The sequence below is a fragment of the Drosophila arizonae genome, chromosome 3, assembly GCF_054131065.1.
Source record: "Drosophila arizonae isolate 15081-1271.41 chromosome 3, UAZ_ARI_1.0, whole genome shotgun sequence".
Taxonomy (NCBI): domain Eukaryota; kingdom Metazoa; phylum Arthropoda; class Insecta; order Diptera; family Drosophilidae; genus Drosophila; species Drosophila arizonae.
Genome location: NC_142923.1, coordinates 6,151,595 through 6,171,354, shown reverse-complemented (window position 1 = coordinate 6,171,354; position 19,760 = coordinate 6,151,595). Strand labels below are relative to the sequence as shown.

Sequence of the window (19,760 nt, the reverse complement as noted above, 5' to 3'; positions counted from 1 at the left end):
TATCTTATTTAAAGGTGTTGTTTACTGATGAAAGTAAATTTAATTTGCATGGGTCCGATGGTAAGGTGTATGTGTGGCGTAAACCAAATACTGAGTTTGAGCCCAAGAACACAATAGGCACTGTTAAGCATGGAGGAGGTTCAGTCATGGTTTGGGGCTGTATGTCGAGTGCGGGAGTTGGCCATTTGCACTTTATCGATGGCATACTCGATAAATTTGGCTACCTTGATATTTTGAAAAAAAATGTTAAGCAGAGTGCGGAGAAATTGGGGATACTTGAAGACTTTGCTTTCTATCAAGACAACGACCCCAAGCACACTTCAATGCTAGCTAGGCTCTGGCTAATCCATAATTGTCCCAAATTGATCCAAACGCCTGCCCAGAGCCCGGATATAAACGTAATAGAAAATCTGTGGGAAATTTTGGCGAGGAAAGTTTACCAAAACCGGTATAACAATCTGGACCAATTGAAAATGGGATTACTTGCAGCTTGGGACTCCATAGAGCCAGAGATCTGCAAAAAGTTGGTCAAATCAGTTCCCAATCGCTTGCAGGCTGTTGTCGCAAACAAAGGTTTTGCAACAAAATATTAAATATTAAGTTTTTCTCTTATTTTTTATTAAAGTTTTCTTTTGTCCGATTTGGCGTTGAAGCTCAAAATCGGACTTGTTGTTAGTTTTTTAAAATAAAAAAAATGTTGCCATTTGAAATTAAAAATTTTTTTTTTGTTTTAGGGGGCTAATACATAATAGAGTTGAGAAAAAATGTGAAAACGGTAAAAATTTAACTTACTGCATACATATACGAATAACAGCGAAGAGCCAGTGATAAGAGCCGAGGGGAAAAGTACAAATGCAGTAGAGAGTAAGCTTTCTGATGGCCATCATATTGGCGCACAAAAAGCACTGGGATTGAATTGCAAGGAACCGAACGAAATAAAAAGATAATAAAACATGCACGTGCCAGCCAACAGGTTCGACTGGTCAGTTATGGCACAAGTGGAAGGAGATATGATAAGAAGTCCATAAAAAGATATAAAGTAGACAATATGACATCAGTTTGAAGTAGGCTGCTACGTATTGCCAGATGCATTGGCGATTAAGGTAGTTGGAGCCACGGATTTCAAAAAGAAATCACCACAACCATGTGGTTTGCAACTCATTCAATTTATAAGGAACACGTGGATCAATATTTAGACTTAACATTTACAAACACAGCTTTAGTTACCTGCAGTAATAGAGCAACCGGGTTTATTTACATCGGCGTCGATATCACAATAGCACATAGCGGTGTGGTTCAAAGTACGACAAACAGTATAATTTGCGACACTACATAGGTTATTGTAATATTCGCAGGGTCTAATGCAATTTGATTTCACACATACTTCATCGTCCGAGCAATCATTTGGTATCGTACAATTATTTAAAGTCTCTGTTACGTCAACATCTGTCGGGGTCATGTCTGTGGCATTAGCAGAAGCATAACTTGTTTGCGTCGTTTTCTCTAAGCTTAAGCCTAACGTAGTTCTACCTAAAATGTCATAAGGTGTTGTGCTGTCAGGATACACAGCTGACGGCGTTGTTGAAATAGGAATTATTTTTGGATATTTATAGGTTGCTGACTCAGATGTTGTAAATGGAGGAGTTGATTCATCAAAAAGAGGTGTTGTAGAAATAGCAAGAGAAGGCACCAATGGGGTCGTTGTTGCTATACGTTCTATGGGAATGGTTTGGGGCGATTTATAAGCTGTTGGTTCAATTGTAGTAAGTGAAGTAGACTCTCTAGAATCAGATGCTATTGTTGTACCAGATGATGGTCTATGAGATGTAGTGTCAGGTTCAGTCGTGGTAGTTTTCTGTTCACTTGTTTTCGGATATTCACGGGTTGTGGATTCAGTCGTAGCAAATGAAGGGGTGGATTCTTCGGAAAGAGTTGTAGTAATGGCAGAAGAAGGTCCCGATGGGGTCGTTGTTGTTCTCCGTTGTATTGGAATTGTTTTAGGAGATTCATAGGATGTTGACTCAGTTGTAGTAAATGGAGCAGTAGATTCTCCAGAGTCAGTTGCTATGGTCGTAAAAGAAGACGGTCGATGTGATGTTGTGTCCGAAAGGGTCGTGGTTGTTATCTGTTCAGTTGTTTTCGGATATTCATGAGTTGTCGATTCAGCCGTAGTATATGAAGGGGTGGATTCCCCAGCAAGAGTTGTTGTAGTAAAGGCCGAAGAAAATCCCGATGGGGTTGTTGTTGTTATCCGTTGTATTGAAATTGTTTTAGGAGATTCAGAGGATGTTGACTCAGTTGTAGTAAATGGAGCAGTAGATTCTCCAGAGTCAGTTGCTATGGTCGTAAAAGAAGATGGTCGATGTGATGTTGTGTCCGAAAGGGTCGTGGTTGTTATCTGTTCAGTAGTTTTCGGATATTCACGGGTTGTCGATTCAGTCGTAGTATGTGAAGGGGTGGATTCCCCAGAAAGAGTTGTTGTAGTAACAGAAGACTGTTCTGACGGGGTCGTTGTTGTTATCCGTTGTATTGGAATTGTTTTAGGAGATTCATAGGATGCTGATTCAGTTGTAGTAAATGGAGCAGTAAATTCTCCAGAGTCTGTTGTTATGTTCGTAACAGAAGATGGTCGATGTGATGTTGTGTCCGAAAGGGTCGTGGTTGTTATCTGTTCAGTTGTTTTCGGATATTCACGGGTTGTGGATTCGGTTGTGGTAAATGAATGGGTGGATTCTTCGGAAAGAGTTGTAGTAATGGCAGAAGAAGGTCCCGATGGGGTCGTTGTTGTTCTCCGTTGTATTGGAATTGTTTTAGGAGATTCATAGGATGCTGATTCAGTTGTAGTAAATGGAGCAGTAGATTCTCCAGAGTCTGTTGTTATGTTCGTAGCAGAAGATGGTCGATGTGATGTTGTGTCCGAAAGGGTCGTGGTTGTTATCTGTTCAGTTGTTTTCAGATATTCACGAGTGGTCGAATCTGTCGCAGTATATGAAGGGGTGGATTCTTCGGAAAGAGTTGTAGTAATGGCAGAAGAAGGTCCCGATGGGGTCGTTGTTGTTATCCGTTGTATTGGAATTGTTTTAGGAGATTCATAGGATGCTGATTCAGTTGTAGTAAATGGAGCAGTAGATTCTCCAGAGTCTGTTGTTATGTTCGTAACAGAAGATGGTCGATGTGATGTTGTGTCCGAAAGGGTCGTGGTTGTTATCTGTTCAGTAGTTTTCGGATATTCAAGGATTGTCGATTCAGTCGTAGTATGTGAAGGGGTGGATTCCCCAGAAAGAGTTGTTGTAGTAACAGAAGACTGTTCTGACGGGGTCGTTGTTGTTATGCGTTGTATTGGACTTGTTATCTGTTCAGTTGTTTTCAGATATTCACGAGTGGTCGAATCTGTCGCAAAATATGAAGGGGTGGATTCTTCGGAAAGAGTTGTAGTAATGGCAGAAGAAGGTCCCGATGGGGTCGTTGTTGTTATCCGTTGTATTGGAATTGTTTTAGGAGATTCATAGGATGTTGACTCAGTTGTAGTAAATGGAGCAGTAGATTCTCCAGAAACAGTTGCTATGGTTGAAACAGAAGATGGTCGATGTGATGTTGTGTCCGAAAGGGTCGTGGTTGTTATCTGTTCAGTAGTTTTCGGATATTCACGAGTTGTCGAATCTGTCGCAGTATATGAAGGGGTGGATTCTTCGGAAAGATTTGTAGTAATGGCAGAAGAAGGTCCCGATGGGGTCGTTGTTGTTATCCGTTGTATTGGAATTGTTTTAGGAGATTCATAGGATGTTGACTCAGTTGTAGTAAATGGAGCAGTAGATTCTCCAGAGTCAGTTGCTATGGTTGAAACAGAAGATGGTCGATGTGATGTTGTGTCCGAAAGGGTCGTGGTTGTTATCTGTTCAGTTGTTTTCGGATATTCATGAGTTGTCGATTCAGTCGTAGTATATGAAGGGGTGGATTCTTCGGAAAGAGTTGTAGTAATGGCAGAAGAAGGTCCCGATGGGGTCGTTGTTGTAATCCGTTGTATTGGAATTGTTTTAGGAGATTCATAGGATGCTGATTCAGTTGTAGTAAATGGAGCAGTAGATTCTCCAGAGTCTGCTGTTACGGTCGTAACAGAAGATAGTCGATGTGACGTTGTGTCCGAAAGGGTCGTGGTTGTTATCTGTTCAGTTGTTTTCGGATATTCACGAGTTGTCGATTCAGTCGTAGTAAATGAAGGGGTGGATTCCCCAGAAAGAGTTGTTGTAGTAAAGGCCGAAGATGGTCCCGATGGGGTCGTTGTTGTTATCCGATGTATTGAAATTGTTTTGGGAGACTCATAGGCTGTTGATTCAGTTGTAGTAAAAACAGCAGTAGATTCTCCAGAGTCCGTTGTTATGGTCGTAACAGAAGATGGTCCATGTGATGTTGTGCCCGAAACGGTCGTAGTTGTTATCTGTTCAGTTGTTTTCGGATATTCACGAGTTGTCGATTCAGTCGTAGTAAATGAAGGGGTGGATTCCCCAGAAAGAGTTGTTGTAGTAAAGGCCGAAGATGTTCCCGATGGGGTCGTTGTTGTCATCCGTTGTATTGGAATTGTTTTGGGAGATTCATAGGATGTTGACTCAGTTGTAGTAAATGGAGCAGTAGATTCTCCAGAGTCTGTTGTTACGGTCGTAAGAGAAGATGGTCGATGTGATGTTGTGTCCGAAAGGGTCGTGGTTGTTATCTGTTCAGTTGTTTTCGGATATTCACGAGTTGTCGATTCAGTCGTAGTAAATGAAGGGGTGGATTCTTCGGAAAGAGTTGTAGTAATTGCAGAAGAAGGTCCCGATGGGGTCGTTGTTGTTATCCGTTGTATTGGAATTGTTTTGGGAGACTCATAGGCTGTTGATTCAGTTGTAGTAAAAACAGCAGTAGATTCTCCAGAGTCCGTTTTTATGGTCGTAACAGAAGATGGTCGATGTGATGTTGTTTCCGAAAGGGTCGTGGTTGTTATCTGTTCAGTAGTTTTCGGATATTCAAGGGTTGACGATTCAGTCGTAGAATGTGAAGGGGTGGATTCCCCAGCAAGAGTTGTTGTAGTAAAGGCCGAAGAAAGTCCCGATGGGGTCGTTGTTGTTATCCGTTGTATTGGAATTGTTTTAGGAGATTCATAAGCTGTTGATTCAGTTGTAGTAAATGGAGCAGTAGATTCTCCAGAGTCTGTTGTTACGGTCGTAACAGAAGATGGTCGATGTGATGTTTTGTCCGAAAGGGTCGTGGTTGTTATCTGTTCAGTTATTATTGGATATTCACGAGTTGACGATTCAGTATGTGAAGGGGTGGATTCCCCAGAAAGAGTTGTTGTAGTAATGGCAGAAGGAGGTCCCGATGGGGTCGTTGTTGTTGTCCGTTGTATTGGAATTTTTTTAGGAGATTCATAAGTTGTTGACTCAGTTGTAATATATGTTGGAGTAGATTCTCCTGAGTCACTTGTTATGTTCGTAATAGAAGAAAACCCTTGCAATGTTGTGCCAAATGGCATAGTTGTTGTTACCCCTTCTGTTGGAATGGTTTTCAGAGATCCATCGGTTATTGATTCAGTTGTAGTAAATGGAGCAGTAGATTCTCCAGAGTCTGTTGTTACGGTCGTAACAGAAGATGGTCGATGTGATGTTGTGTCCGAAAGGGTCGTGGTTGTTATCTGTTCAGTTGTTTTCGGATATTCACGAGTTGTCGATTCTGTATGTGAAGGGGTGGATTCCCCAGATGGAGTTGTTGTAGTAAAGGCCGAAGATGGTCCCGATGGGGTCGTTGTTGTTATCCGTTGTATTGGAATTGTTTTGGGAGGTTCATAGGATGTTGACTCAGTTGTAGTAAATGGAGCAGTAGATTCTCCAGAGTCTGTTGTTACGGTCGTAACAGAAGATGGTCGATGTGATGTTGTGTCCGAAAGGGTCGTGGTTGTTATCTGTTCAGTAGTTTTCGGATATTCAAGGGTTGACGATTCAGTCGTAAAATGTGAAGGGGTGGATTCCCCAGCAAGAGTTGTTGTAGTAAAGGCCGAAGAAAGTCCCGATGGGGTCGTTGTTGTTATCCGTTGTATTGGAATTGTTTTTGGAGATTCATAGGCTGTTGATTCAGTTGTAGTAAATGGAGCAGTAGATTCTCCAGAGTCTGTTGTTACGGTCGTAACAGAAGATGGTCGATGTGATGTTGTTTCCGAAAGGGTCGTGGTTGTTATCTGTTCAGTAGTTTTCGGATATTCAAGGGTTGACGATTCAGTCGTAGAATGTGAAGGGGTGGATTCCCCAGAAAGAGTTGTTGTAGTAATGGCAGAAAAAGTTTCCGATGGGGTCGGTGTTGTTATCCGTTGTATTGGAATTGTTTTAGGAGATTCATAAGTTGTTGACTCAGTTGTAATATATGTTGGAGTAGATTCTCCTGAGTCACTTGTTATGTTCGTAATAGAAGAAAACCCTTGCAATGTTGTGCCAAATGGCATAGTTGTTGTTACCCCTTCTGTTGGAATGGTTTTCAGAGATCCATCGGTTATTGATTCAGTTGTAGTAAATGGAGCAGTAGATTCTCCAGAGTCTGTTGTTACGGTCGTAACAGAAGATGGTCGATGTGATGTTGTGTCCGAAAGGGTCGTGGTTGTTATCTGTTCAGTTGTTTTCGGATATTCACGAGTTGTCGATTCTGTATGTGAAGGGGTGGATTCCCCAGATGGAGTTGTTGTAGTAAAGGCCGAAGATGGTCCCGATGGGGTCGTTGTTGTTATCCGTTGTATTGGAATTGTTTTGGGAGGTTCATAGGATGTTGACTCAGTTGTAGTAAATGGAGCAGTAGATTCTCCAGAGTCTGTTGTTACGGTCGTAACAGAAGATGGTCGATGTGATGTTGTGTCCGAAAGGGTCGTGGTTGTTATCTGTTCAGTAGTTTTCGGATATTCAAGGGTTGACGATTCAGTCGTAAAATGTGAAGGGGTGGATTCCCCAGCAAGAGTTGTTGTAGTAAAGGCCGAAGAAAGTCCCGATGGGGTCGTTGTTGTTATCCGTTGTATTGGAATTGTTTTTGGAGATTCATAGGCTGTTGATTCAGTTGTAGTAAATGGAGCAGTAGATTCTCCAGAGTCTGTTGTTACGGTCGTAACAGAAGATGGTCGATGTGATGTTGTGTCCGAAAGGGTCGTGGTTGTTATCTGTTCAGTAGTTTTCGGATATTCAAGGGTTGACGATTCAGTCGTAGAATGTGAAGGGGTGGATTCCCCAGAAAGAGTTATTGTAGTAATGGCAGAAGAAGGTTCCGATGGGGTCGTTGTTGTTATCCGTTGTATTGGAATTGTTTTAGGAGATTCATAAGTTGTTGACTCAGTTGTAGTAACTGGAGCAGTAGATTCTCCTGAGTCACTTGTTATGTTCGTAACAGAAGAAAACCCTTGTAACGTTGTGTCAGATGGGATAGTTGTTTTTACCCCTTCTGTTGGAATTGTTTTCAGAGATCCATCGGTTATTGATTCAGTTGTAGTAAATGGAGCAGTAGATTCTCCAGAGCCTGTTGTTACTGTCGTAACAGAAGATGGTCCATGTGATGTTGTGCCCGAAAGGGTCGTGGTTGTTATCTGGGCAGTTGTTTTCGGATATTCACGAGTTGTCGATTCAGTCGTAGTAAATGAAGGGGTGGATTCTCCAGAAAGAGTTGTTGTAGTAAAGGCCGAAGATGGTCCCGATGGGGCCGTTGTTGTTATCCGTTGTATTGGAATTGTTTTGGGAGATTCATAGGATGTTGACTCAGTTGTAGTAAATGGAGCAGTAGATTCTCCAGAGTCAGTTGCTATGGTTGAAACAGAAGATGGTCGATGTGATGTTGTGTCCGAAAGGGTCGTGGTTGTTATCTGTTCAGTTGTTTTCGGATATTCACGAGTTGTCGATTCAGTAGTAGTAAGTGAAGGGGTAAATTCTTCGGAAGGAGTTGTAGTAAAGGCCGAAGATGTTCCCGATGGGGTCGTTGTTGTCATCCGTTGTATTGGAATTGTTTTGGGAGATTCATAGGATGTTGACTCAGTTGTAGTAAATGGAGCAGTAGATTCTCCAGAGTCTGTTGTTACGGTCGTAACAGAAGATGGTCGATGTGATGTTGTGTCCGAAAGGGTCGTGGTTGTTATCTGTTCAGTTGTTTTCGGATATTCACGAGTTGTCGATTCAGTCGTAGTAAATGAAGGGGTGGATTCTTCGGAAAGAGTTGTAGTAATTGCAGAAGAAGGTCCCGATGGGGTCGTTGTTGTTATCCGTTGTATTGGAATTGTTTTGGGAGACTCATAGGCTGTTGATTCAGTTGTAGTAAAAACAGCAGTAGATTCTCCAGAGTCCGTTTTTATGGTCGTAACAGAAGATGGTCGATGTGATGTTGTTTCCGAAAGGGTCGTGGTTGTTATCTGTTCAGTAGTTTTCGGATATTCAAGGGTTGACGATTCAGTCGTAAAATGTGAAGGGGTGGATTCCCCAGCAAGAGTTGTTGTAGTAAAGGCCGAAGAAAGTCCCGATGGGGTCGTTGTTGTTATCAGTTGTATTGGAATTGTTTTTGGAGATTCATAGGCTGTTGATTCAGTTGTAGTAAATGGAGCAGTAGATTCTCCAGAGTCTGTTGTTTTGGTCGTAACAGAAGATGGTCGATGTGATGTTGTGTCCGAAAGGGTCGTGGTTGTTATCTGTTCAGTAGTTTTCGGATATTCAAGGGTTGACGATTCAGTCGTAGAATGTGAAGGGGTGGATTCCCCAGAAAGAGTTATTGTAGTAATGGCAGAAGAAGGTTCCGATGGGGTCGTTGTTGTTATCCGTTGTATTGGAATTGTTTTAGGAGATTCATAAGTTGTTGACTCAGTTGTAGTAACTGGAGCAGTAGATTCTCCTGAGTCACTTGTTATGTTCGTAACAGAAGAAAACCCTTGTAACGTTGTGTCAGATGGGATAGTTGTTTTTACCCCTTCTGTTGGAATTGTTTTCAGAGATCCATCGGTTATTGATTCAGTTGTAGTAAATGGAGCAGTAGATTCTCCAGAGCCTGTTGTTACTGTCGTAACAGAAGATGGTCCATGTGATGTTGTGCCCGAAAGGGTCGTGGTTGTTATCTGGGCAGTTGTTTTCGGATATTCACGAGTTGTCGATTCAGTCGTAGTAAATGAAGGGGTGGATTCTCCAGAAAGAGTTGTTGTAGTAAAGGCCGAAGATGGTCCCGATGGGGCCGTTGTTGTTATCCGTTGTATTGGAATTGTTTTGGGAGATTCATAGGATGTTGACTCAGTTGTAGTAAATGGAGCAGTAGATTCTCCAGAGTCAGTTGCTATGGTTGAAACAGAAGATGGTCGATGTGATGTTGTGTCCGAAAGGGTCGTGGTTGTTATCTGTTCAGTAGTTTTCGGATATTCACGAGTTGTCGAATCTGTCGCAGTATATGAAGGGGTGGATTCTTCGGAAAGAGTTGTAGTAATGGCAGAAGAAGGTCCCGATGGGGTCGTTGTTGTTATCCGTTGTATTGGAATTGTTTTGGTAGATTCATAGGATGTTGACTCAGTTGTAGTAAATGGAGCAGTAGATTCTCCAGAGTCCGTTGTTATGTTCGTAACAGAAGATGGTCGATGTGATGTTGTTTCCGATAGGGTCGTGGTTGTTATCTGTTCAGTTGTTTTCGGATATTCATAGGTTGTCGATTCAGTTGTTGTAAATGAAGGTTTGGATTCTCCAGAGTGTGTTGTTGTGGTAAAAGTAGAAGAGGGTTTCGATGGGGTCGTTGTTGTTATCGGTTCTCTTGGAATTGTTTTTGGAGATTCATAGGTTGTTGATTCAGTTGTACGAAATGGAGAGGTAGATTCTCCAGAGTCAGTGGTTATCGTCGCATCAAAAGATTGCCGATGTGTGGTAGTATCATACGGGGTCGTGTTTGTTATCTGTCCTGTTGTTGTGGGGTATTCTTTAGGTTGAAGACTTGATGTGGCAGGAGGGACTGTTGTTGTTGTTATTTGTGAAGATTGTTTGGTTGTTGTCTCTAACACAATTGTTGAAATGAAAGATTCTCCTAAATCAGTCGGATTCGTAGAGGTATAATAAGGAGTTGTGGTTGTACTGGGTGTCGTCATATGTTTTTTCGTCGAGGAAGAAGCTCTTGTAATATCTGGCTTAAATGTTGTTTGAGGTTGGGAGGTAGAAATAGTTTCAGGGCGGATGGTCGTTATTTTCGGAAGAGGTGAATATTCTGTGATGGTTGAAGGGGTTGTGGTATCTCTTGAACGTGTCTCTAACGTACTTTGCTGCATAATATTAGGTGTACTATCAATGCTCAACTGCTTTGTGGTTTTAAAGGACTCTGTTGTGCTATCGTATGAACTGGTAGTCTCACTCTCAGCTTCTATATCAGTATAATGAGTACGCATCTCTGTTTGGTTCGCTAATGCCATAATTGTGTACTTAATGCTTGTTGCATCTGGTGTGGTCGTCTCGTTTGGTTCTGGTTCAGTAATGTGTGGAATACAGTCCGGGTTCGTAGTCATTGTCGAATTTGTTGAGCAAATGCAAGTCGTAATTTGGTGTGCTTTTGTTATACATTTTACTGCGCCCACGCAACTCGTGCGGCAAGGATCGATACATTGACCAGACGATCCGCATTGATGTGCATCACTGCAATCTTCGTTTGTGGTACAGTTGCCACCTGGCTTAGCTGCTTGATTTTTGTTTTTAATTTTGTAAGTGGAGTATTTTTGTACATATTTCAAATAAAATTATAAGATTTAAAAAATACAATACGTTAAAATATTTACATATTAATTTGATATAAATAAATAAGTGTATGGCTACAGCAAAGGGGGAAAGTGCACTATATATACAGGGGTACCTGGGGGTGTTACGACATACGTTCCAGGGCTTCAGCTAAATTTGCTGTGTACAATCGAAGCTGTGACAAAAACTTTCAGTACATAAATTTAGTACAAATTACTTTACGGTTAGATATTTTCAAATTAGGAACGATTGTTGTTTACTATTAGTTAGCTACATTTTGCATTTTGCTATTTTGTTTTTGTTTTCTTGTTTATACCATTAGTAGTACATCTATTTACCGTTTATTTAGAATCAAGGGTTAAAATATTGATAGTTTTCAAGAGGCATTTTGATTAATTGATTTTATTAATATCATTGTGAGCATGAGCGTGTGTGAATGTTCAGAAGAGTATCTTTGTAATTGTATCTGTTATTTGTGTGTCATCCCCAATTCGGGGGCTTTGATCACATAGGATCAACATCAATAATTTTGATAACAGTTTTTCTTATTTTGTTATTGCGCTTTGGTTTGAAGCTACACGGGCATTAAGAGTATTCCTGATTCGATAATTGGGTTCGTTGTATTTAGCTTTCGAAATTGATATTCGGATATTGATTTAAACCTCTTATGGTCAGGCAAAAGCTTAAGACAAGAGTAGGTTGTTAATTCCTCACTTCTATATACATTTACACATTACTTTGCGAAATGAATTGACGAGGCATGAGAATTCCATGTATGTATAGTAGCTTCGGTCAATATATTTCGCAGGGTAATATTTTGTGTGTGTTTGTGTGTTTGGCTGGTGAGGGGACAGACAATAAGGCAGATCTAGCAAAAAGGTGAGAGCGTGTGAGAGAGGCAGAAAACAGAGATAACGATAAACGAGACAGAGACATAAGGTACTTTCACGTGACAGAGTTGTGAGAGAGAGTACGTTTGTGCTTTACCTTTTTGACATCCATATTTGGCATCGGCTATAAATCCAGTTGGGCAGAATTTACATATCGGCTTATGATCCTCGACAATGCATGGCGAGTTGGATGCGCACGTGGCAAACTTGCACGGATCGACGCACTGATAGTTACGACACGCCAAGCCCGCTGGACAGCCAGCATCACGCAAACATATCGATATCGATGGCTGGCAGTCTCGCATGCAAATGCATACGGGCTTGTGGTCTTGCACCTCGCACGACTTATTCTCGGCACAGATTGGGGCACGGCCCAGCGGCACGATGCACGGGTTGCGACACTTGCCATCCGTGCAGGCCATGTTCGAGGCACAGTCATCATCGCGATAGCATTCGCGCTTATCCGGCGCACAGGTCAACTCACCGTACTCGTTGACTATGAAGCCCGATTTGCATATGCAAACCGGCTGGTGGCGGCGAGTCTCGCACTTTTTGTTGCTCTCACAAATGAACAGGGGATTGTTGCATGGATCTGTGCATTGGCCGTATTGGCCGCACTGCAATGTTTCTGGGCATTCGGCATCGTTTGTGCAGGGTATTTGCTCCTTTGTCTTGGGGTCTGTGTCTTCGGACACACATTTCGGATCCGGTTTGCATTCGACCTCGGGTCGACCTATATGACAGCTCGGACACGAGCAGCGCGGACGATGCAGCACAGTCTGACACAGCGCATTTGTGCCACACGCGCCACGCATTGTACAAGGATCGGTGCAGTGTCCTTGCAGGCATGATTTTTCACTGGGACAATCCGTATCTGAGTAGCATTGTTCGGTGTCTAAAACGTAACGTTACAGCGGCAGCGAAGAACGAGAGAGAGAGAGAGAGATAGACAGGTTGTTGGTTGTTTATACTATGTTAATCGATGGGTGCACTCAACTATTCAGTGGCATATACGATAGATAGGTCCCTATCAAATTTATTCGTTCCCTGTTGTTTGTTCTTCTTGCTTTCTCCTAATCGCGAAGTTTTGGAACACTTTTAGTAGAAATGGGCGTGCATAATCGAAAATATTCAGAGATTTAGAGATCTTTTCGGATTTTGAAAATGAGGCAAGAAAGTTTGGGTTGAAACATGACGGGGAAGGGGTACTTGGTGTACGTAGACAAGATGGGAGGTAGATGTGGGGGGCTCAGACAATAAACTTACAAGCTAAAATTTTCTAAAAACAAAAGTAGAAAAACTTAATCGTGACAATATATAAACAGTATAATTCAGTGTTGGTTGTTTCGATTGGTATTCTTTGGCTTTGGTTTGATTTAATTTGGTTTTGTTTTGAGTACTTGTGTATGTGGTGGGGGTTTGTTTGGGGTGTGTTCAGAAGTTGTGTCAGTGGGATTGCTGTGGTTTTCAGTTTGGAATTGGATAATGTGCACGGGATTTGTTACATTAGTAGATCATATATTTTTCGGGAGACTTGACGAATCGTGACCAGAAAGGGGTTAGGAAATTGTAAAAGAAAAGAAACAAACAATATCAGATCGGTGCAGTTAGTGATCTTTAAGATAGAGTTTTAGTAGACACAATTGTATTTAATTTTTAGGTGAATTTTTTGTCAACATCAACATCAAATTGCAGAACTGTGAAGGGAACATCTCACATTAACAGGTCGCTTTTAAATCATATATTTTTCTTTCTTTCTTATAAGCTTGCAAATTGTCAATATATATTTATGATTGCTTATGATTGGTATGGTGATTAATTGCTTTCGTTGGTCGATTGGTATGAATTTGATAAGAGTCTTCGAGCAGCGGGCAAACGAGCGAGCGAGCGAGTGAGCGAGCAGCCTTATAGATAATAATAAGTTCGAGTGAGCAATAGTTACAATCCTTAATGATTTACCAATTATTATAAGACGAGTGTGTGTATACGGGTGTAGAGAAAGAGAGATTTGCGCTTAAATTGCCCAACTAATTGTTTTCTATGGACATGGTTTTATTTTAATTTTTTAAAAATATTTTGTTTTTGTTTTTTGTTTTTTCTAGCAATGATCTCCTTGGTCTAATGCAGTTTTAATTTTTTTTTTTTTTTAATTTTTGTTGAGTAATGGTAAAAATTACACGACATCCAACACATGCGCTCTGCCCTCACGAGAGACACGTTATTGGTCATTGATTGGGTGAGTGAATAAGGCATGATAAAGGTACGAAAGATATATATAGAAGAGGAAGACGAAATGAGCAGGATAGGTAGACATACTGAACGCAGGCATAGGAATGATAAATATCAAACGGAAAGATAGAAAGGGTACAACTTTTGACTAAAGCGATATTAGCGGAAAGTAGTAGAAAATCGGGTAAGTACAATTTGGAAAAGTACGTTAGGGTAATACGATAAGTAAGTAGCTTTACTGTTTTTCTTGGCAAGGTTTTTTTTTTTAGGGGTTTTTATGCTTTGTTATTCATAATTCACAATTGATAATTTTGGTATTTAAATATTTACAGGTTGGTTTTATACTTTTCATTTGGGTTAGTTGGGCGGCCGCAAAGACACGGCACATTTGTATACGCATATATGTACATTTGTGATTAATCACATATACAAATTTGTGTATATACAACTTAAAGACTAGTCAAATTTACCAAAATATATTTATAGTGTTAGTTAAATTTAGTTACAGTTTTTTTCTTTTTTTTTTCTGCTAGTTTAATTTTGGATTCTTGTTGTTTTATTTTTTCTTTTAAGAAATTCATCTGTACGGAAGCGATTTTCAACCAATAGACGAGCTAAAGTGTGCTAGGTAGGCAGTAGAAGCTATTCAGAGCGTAGGATCTTAAAATTTATGAGTAATTAGGAGCTTTGTACAAAAAAATAAACAGCCTTTTCTATTCGGTTAATTTCAAGTGTTTTAAGACTTGCTTGTAAGGAATGCGTTGAAAAGTAGTAGTAGTAGTTGTTGTTGTTGTTGTAATTTATCTATACATACGATTTAATGAGAGTTATATTTGAGTACTTATAGTACACTTGAACTGACAATATAAAAAAAAAAAATTTTTTTAAGCATATGTGAACCATGTGTGAGAAGTGTCCCGTCCACAGTTCCCAATCTGAGACTTTGTTCATTTAAGAAATGTAACAAGAGATTTATATGAAATTCGTTGTTTGATTTTGAATTGATTGTTGTTTGATTTTGTTGTTTTAGCGAAGGGAAACGACAGACGCAGGGGAGCAGAATAGTGAATAACAACGTTGGGTTATTTTTATTGGGTCGGTCGGATAGAGCATAGGAGTCACAGGATGGGATCAGGGGGAGCATGGATATCGATGATGATACTTTTCGTTTTTCTTTTTCGTGGGTAGCAAGGATGTGTTTCGAGGATATGTTGTCTTTTAAATAAATTTCTTTCGTTTGCTTTTCGGTTTTAACAATAAGCGTTGCATTTAGTGTTGTTGTTTGTTGTACACTTTCCACACTTTCAGTGCGCGATTTCAGCTGTGTTTAATAGCTACGTATCGCTATCGCGGCATTAGATATTTAAAACTATACGATATTTATTATAGGTGAACCAACTTATCTAGTGATCTGTGCGTTAAACGGTTTCACAAACATAAGATAATGTATGCCGCCTAGCTGATTCGTGTTGCAACATGCAACACTCAAACAAATATGTAAATAAAAAATAATATTAAATAAATAATTAAGAATGAGTTATTGAAAGCCAATTGTACGAGAGAGTTATCTGACGATTTGTATGAATGCTGAATGAATGCTAAATGATAAACGCAAGCTTGAAAGCTTTATGAAATTGGGCTGTCAACTCTCAATGACGATTACGAAAGTTGTCCAAGAATGCACTGAAATGTCGTTTTTAGTAGTATATTCCGTTTGGTTAAACAAAATGTACTTGTATTAATATTAAATTTGATTTTTCGCTGCAGTTATATTGCGAGGAATGGGTTTGCATTAATGAATACTAGGCACAGATTGGGTAACCGCGATAGCGACAGCAACATTCCACGATCTCTCATATGCGATTCTGATTGTATAGCAGTTGTGGGTAGAATGTCAAAATTAGAATATAATATATAAATGAGTATCGTATGGAAACACTTCTTATAAACTATCGCTCAGTTCAACTATAAAGCTAGTGCATTGAAACTAAAATAAATTGTTGGTTTTTATATTCGTTCAGGAACTTTTTCGTGTGTGTGGGAGTGTCTTTGTTTGCGTGTGTGTGTGGGTGTGTGTGTGTGTGTGTGTGTGTTGTGCGAGGGAATCTGATTGAAACAAATATCACGTATACATTTGGTAACTTGGAACATGTGTATAGGTTGTTAAAAAATGGTAATTAATAAATTTAAAATTCAATTGATATATTCATTAAAACACACACTACACTGAAACTTGGAGTTAAGTTTTGTTGTGGCAGCTGCGAAGGCTGTCAAATTAGTGAAATTAGCTGGTTTTTTAATTGTTTGTTTTATAAACAACTCATAGCTAGATAATCAAACCAAATACATATTATAATAATAACAACAATATTGGTTTTTGTTTTTGTTTGTTTTTGTTACTGTCTGAACTCCGGTTATATGTAGTCAATAATGTCAATAGGAACGGCAACAATAAACGATATAAATAACGCTCAACTGATTACGCTAACTGATTACTCCAATAAAATAAAAATATATTGATATGCATATAGATATATGTATATGTATGTTTGGTATGTGTTTAAGCCAACGAGAACTTTGTCAGCAACGCTGGTTAACATTATTAGCATTAGCTGTACTCTAGCAGTTACTAAACGTATTGCAAATGACATAGACTTGGCCCACTTACCCTGCTGGCAGACATAGTCGTAGCCGGAGCGCACACAGCTGCCGGACTCGCAGCCGAGCGTGCGGCAGTCCTCCTGGGGTGGCGTCAAATAACCTGCAATGGGTCGAGGGGAAGGAGAATTAGAATCCGTTAGAGGCTCGTTTGCCTTCGCTAGCCACTCACATTGCACATAGGCATCGCCGTTGGGGAAGTCCTCGGGGCAGTAGCACTCGGCCTGATTGTTGCTGAGCACACGGCAGGCGGCATTCAGGCCGCACGGCTGCTCGTGGCAGGCATTCACCAGTTTGCCTTCGCACAGGCAACCCTTGTGGGCATCGCCCATGCAGCCATCCATGCAGGCGCATTCGTAGCCGCCGGGCAGCTCGATGCACTTGGAGTTGACGCCGCAGGGATTGTTCGAGCAGCCGCCGTCCAAGGGCTGGCAGGCGGTGGCGGGATTGCCAAAGAAGTCCGGCGGGCAGGAGCACTGGGCCTTGCGATTGATGACCCGGCACTGCGCATTGGTGCCGCAGGCGCCGTACTCGAGGCACGGATTCCGGCATTTGCCGTGATCGCAGCGTTTGCTCGTCTCACAGTCGCTGTCCTCGCGGCACTCGAACTGGACGCACTCCTTGCTGGGCTCGCCCTCGTAGCCGTCGGGGCAGTAGCACAGCATGCGATGCTCCGACACCGTGCACAGGGCATTCCGGCCACAGGCGCGATCATCGGCGCAGGGATCCACGCACTTGCCATTCTGGCAGCTCTGGTCGGCAGCACAGTCTCCATTCGATTTGCAGCCCGCGATGCAGGCGCCGCGCTCGCACAGCTGACCCAGCGGACACTGGCGCTTGGGTCCGCACTTGTTGCGGCACTTGCCCCGCGCGCACTGCTGTCCGCACGCGCAGTCCTCGGAGCGGCTGCACTTGGCGGCACAGTAGGCGCCGCTCTCGTCGCACTCGCAGCCCGGATGGCAGCGCACCGGCGGCAGCTGGCAGCCCGTGAGGCCGTCGCCCATGTAGGAGGCCGGACACTGGCACTGCACGCCGTGATTGATCACCAGGCAGTCGGCGCACTGGCCGCACTGGCCGGGCGTCTGGCAGGGATTCTGGCATTTCTTGTTGATGCAGGCCTCGTCGCTGGCGCAGCTGAGGTCGTTGCGACAGCCCGTTTGGCATACGCGATTCTCGCAGATCTGGCCCTGGGCACAGGCGCTGTCCGTGTTGCAGACGGTGCGGCAGGTGCCGCGCATGCAGCGCTCATCCGACAGGCAGTTCTGATCGTTGCGGCACTTGCCCTGGCAGCTGCCCGCATAGCAGAGCTGGTTCGAGCCGCAGTCCTCGTTGCGAGCGCAGGCGATGCGTGGAGTCTTGCAGGCCACGTCAGCATTGCCGCTGAGTCCCGCGGGGCAGCTGCACTGCTTGCGATGATCGACGGCCTGGCAGAGGGCATTGGTGCCGCAGGCAGTTGGCTCCGAGCAGGGATCCACGCACTGCTGTCCAATGCAGGCCAAGTGGCTGGGGCAGCCCTGGTCGGAGCGGCAGCCCGTGACGCAGTTGAGGCCCAGACACACCTCTCCGTTGGCACACTCGTTGTCGTGGCGGCAGAGCGGCTTGCAGACGCCCTGCTGGCAGCGCTCGTTGGTCAAGCAGCCGGCGTCGTCGGCACACAGTGGACGACAGACGGACTCGAAGCAGGCCAAGCCATTGCTGCAGTCGCGGTTCTCGTGGCACTCCAGCGGCGGCGATCGGACGCAGCCGACTTGGGCCGTGGGATTAGGCACCATGTTGTCCAGGCAGCTGCAGCTGGCGCGATGATTGGACACCGAGCAGGCAGCATTGGGTCCACAGGGATTCTCCAGACAGGGATTGACGCACTTATCGTTGCGGCACGACTCGGAAGCGCTGCAATCATCATCCACGTGACATCCAAAAACGCATTTGTTGTGCAGGCACACATGGCCCAGGAAGCAGTCGTTGTCAACGCGGCAGGTCACTGCATGGAGATGATTATTATTAGATGGATATTTATGGGATTAGGAATTATTGGATACAAAATTCAATTAAAATAAATTTATTTTCCTTGATGATATTTGGGCAATCCAAAGGTATTTTTTTTGAAAATGCATACAATGGACTGAAGGAGACATGTTAGACCCCGTAAAGTCGATGCGCGTCTGTCTCTTAGAATGCGGACAACTTTTATACTTTAAAGGCTGGAGGAAATTTTCCATTTTGAATGTTTAATTCAAGTTAAAATAGACAGTATTAGATTATATGCATTCTTCGACAGCTCATTGATGTTTCTTAGCGTGGCTTCCATTCCCGAGAACAAGAGACTTGAGATTTACATGGTATCTCCGTATGATGACTAGATAGATTTAATTGCTTTTAGATTTAGTATACCCCTTCTTTGCTCCAAATTTGGAATCAAGGGTCTGTTTAGTAGAGCTGAGCTTTTTGCTTTTGTAAATGAATACATTTGATGCGATAAGGAGTTCCCGAAGTGTACCCCAAAATGGACTGAGTTAACTCTGTGATATCTAATAGGGGGGGTCTATGGTACCAGCTATTTGCAGAGTTCGAGATCTCTTCAAGTCGAGCAATCTCAGCTTAAGTACCTCCACTTGCAAGTCATATCCCTTAGGCGTTCCTTGTGGACAGATGCCAACAGTTTTGAATAACATTTAACATCCACAAAATAATAGCAATCAAAATGAATATTTGCAAGCAAAAGACGTCATGCAATCGCTTTAATTGCGACTGAAGCGAATGCCTGATATTAATGAAGGATGAAATGCAAATGAATACTCACGCATGCAGTTGCCGCGCAGGCACTTCTCGTTGGAGGCGCACTCCAGATCACTGTGACAGACGGGCAGGCACATGGAGTCGCGGCAGGTGTAGCCAGGCGCACAGTCGCCGTCGCAGGCGACCGGCACGCGCACACACTCCTTGGTCGCGTCGCCGGTGAAGCCCTCCGGGCAATGGCACTGTTTCACATGGCTCAGCATCTGGCACTGGGCGTTCTGGCCGCATGCCAGCGGCTGCAGGCAGGGATCAAAGCACTGGCCGCCCTGGCACACCTCCGAGGAGGCGCACTCGGTGTCCAGCAGGCAGGCGGCTGTTGGAGTAGGCAGGGGTAAATTAGTAAATCTTGAAATTGAAATTCGAATTGCCTAGCTTTTGCTTTTCAGTCATTTGCCTTGTACGTGTGCTGTTTGTTGCTGTTGTTGTTGTTGTTGTTGTCGCGTGTGTATTGTAT

The 19,760-nt window shown here is 42.7% G+C and overlaps 1 protein-coding gene across 46 annotated transcripts in view; it reads right to left on the bottom strand.

Annotated features, from left to right (window-relative positions):
* The window catches only part of dpy (fibrillin-like protein dumpy), a 137,230-nt gene that overhangs the window by 57,345 nt on the left and 60,125 nt on the right, over nt 1-19,760 (bottom strand). For 27 of the 46 annotated variants that reach the window (XM_089465924.1, XM_089465927.1, XM_089465931.1 and 24 more), the window contains 5 exons: nt 19,311-19,619; nt 16,683-18,491; nt 16,521-16,613; nt 11,721-12,518; nt 1,228-10,677 (listed from right to left, as the gene is read on the bottom strand). In XM_089465924.1, coding sequence (XP_089322050.1) covers nt 1,228-10,677; nt 11,721-12,518; nt 16,521-16,613; nt 16,683-18,491; nt 19,311-19,619 — 12,459 coding nt within the window. The remainder of the gene's footprint in view (nt 1-1,227; nt 10,678-11,720; nt 12,519-16,520; nt 16,614-16,682; nt 18,492-19,310; nt 19,620-19,760) is intronic. The other 19 variants (XM_089465934.1, XM_089465958.1, XM_089465963.1 and 16 more) reach the window with 3 other exon arrangements.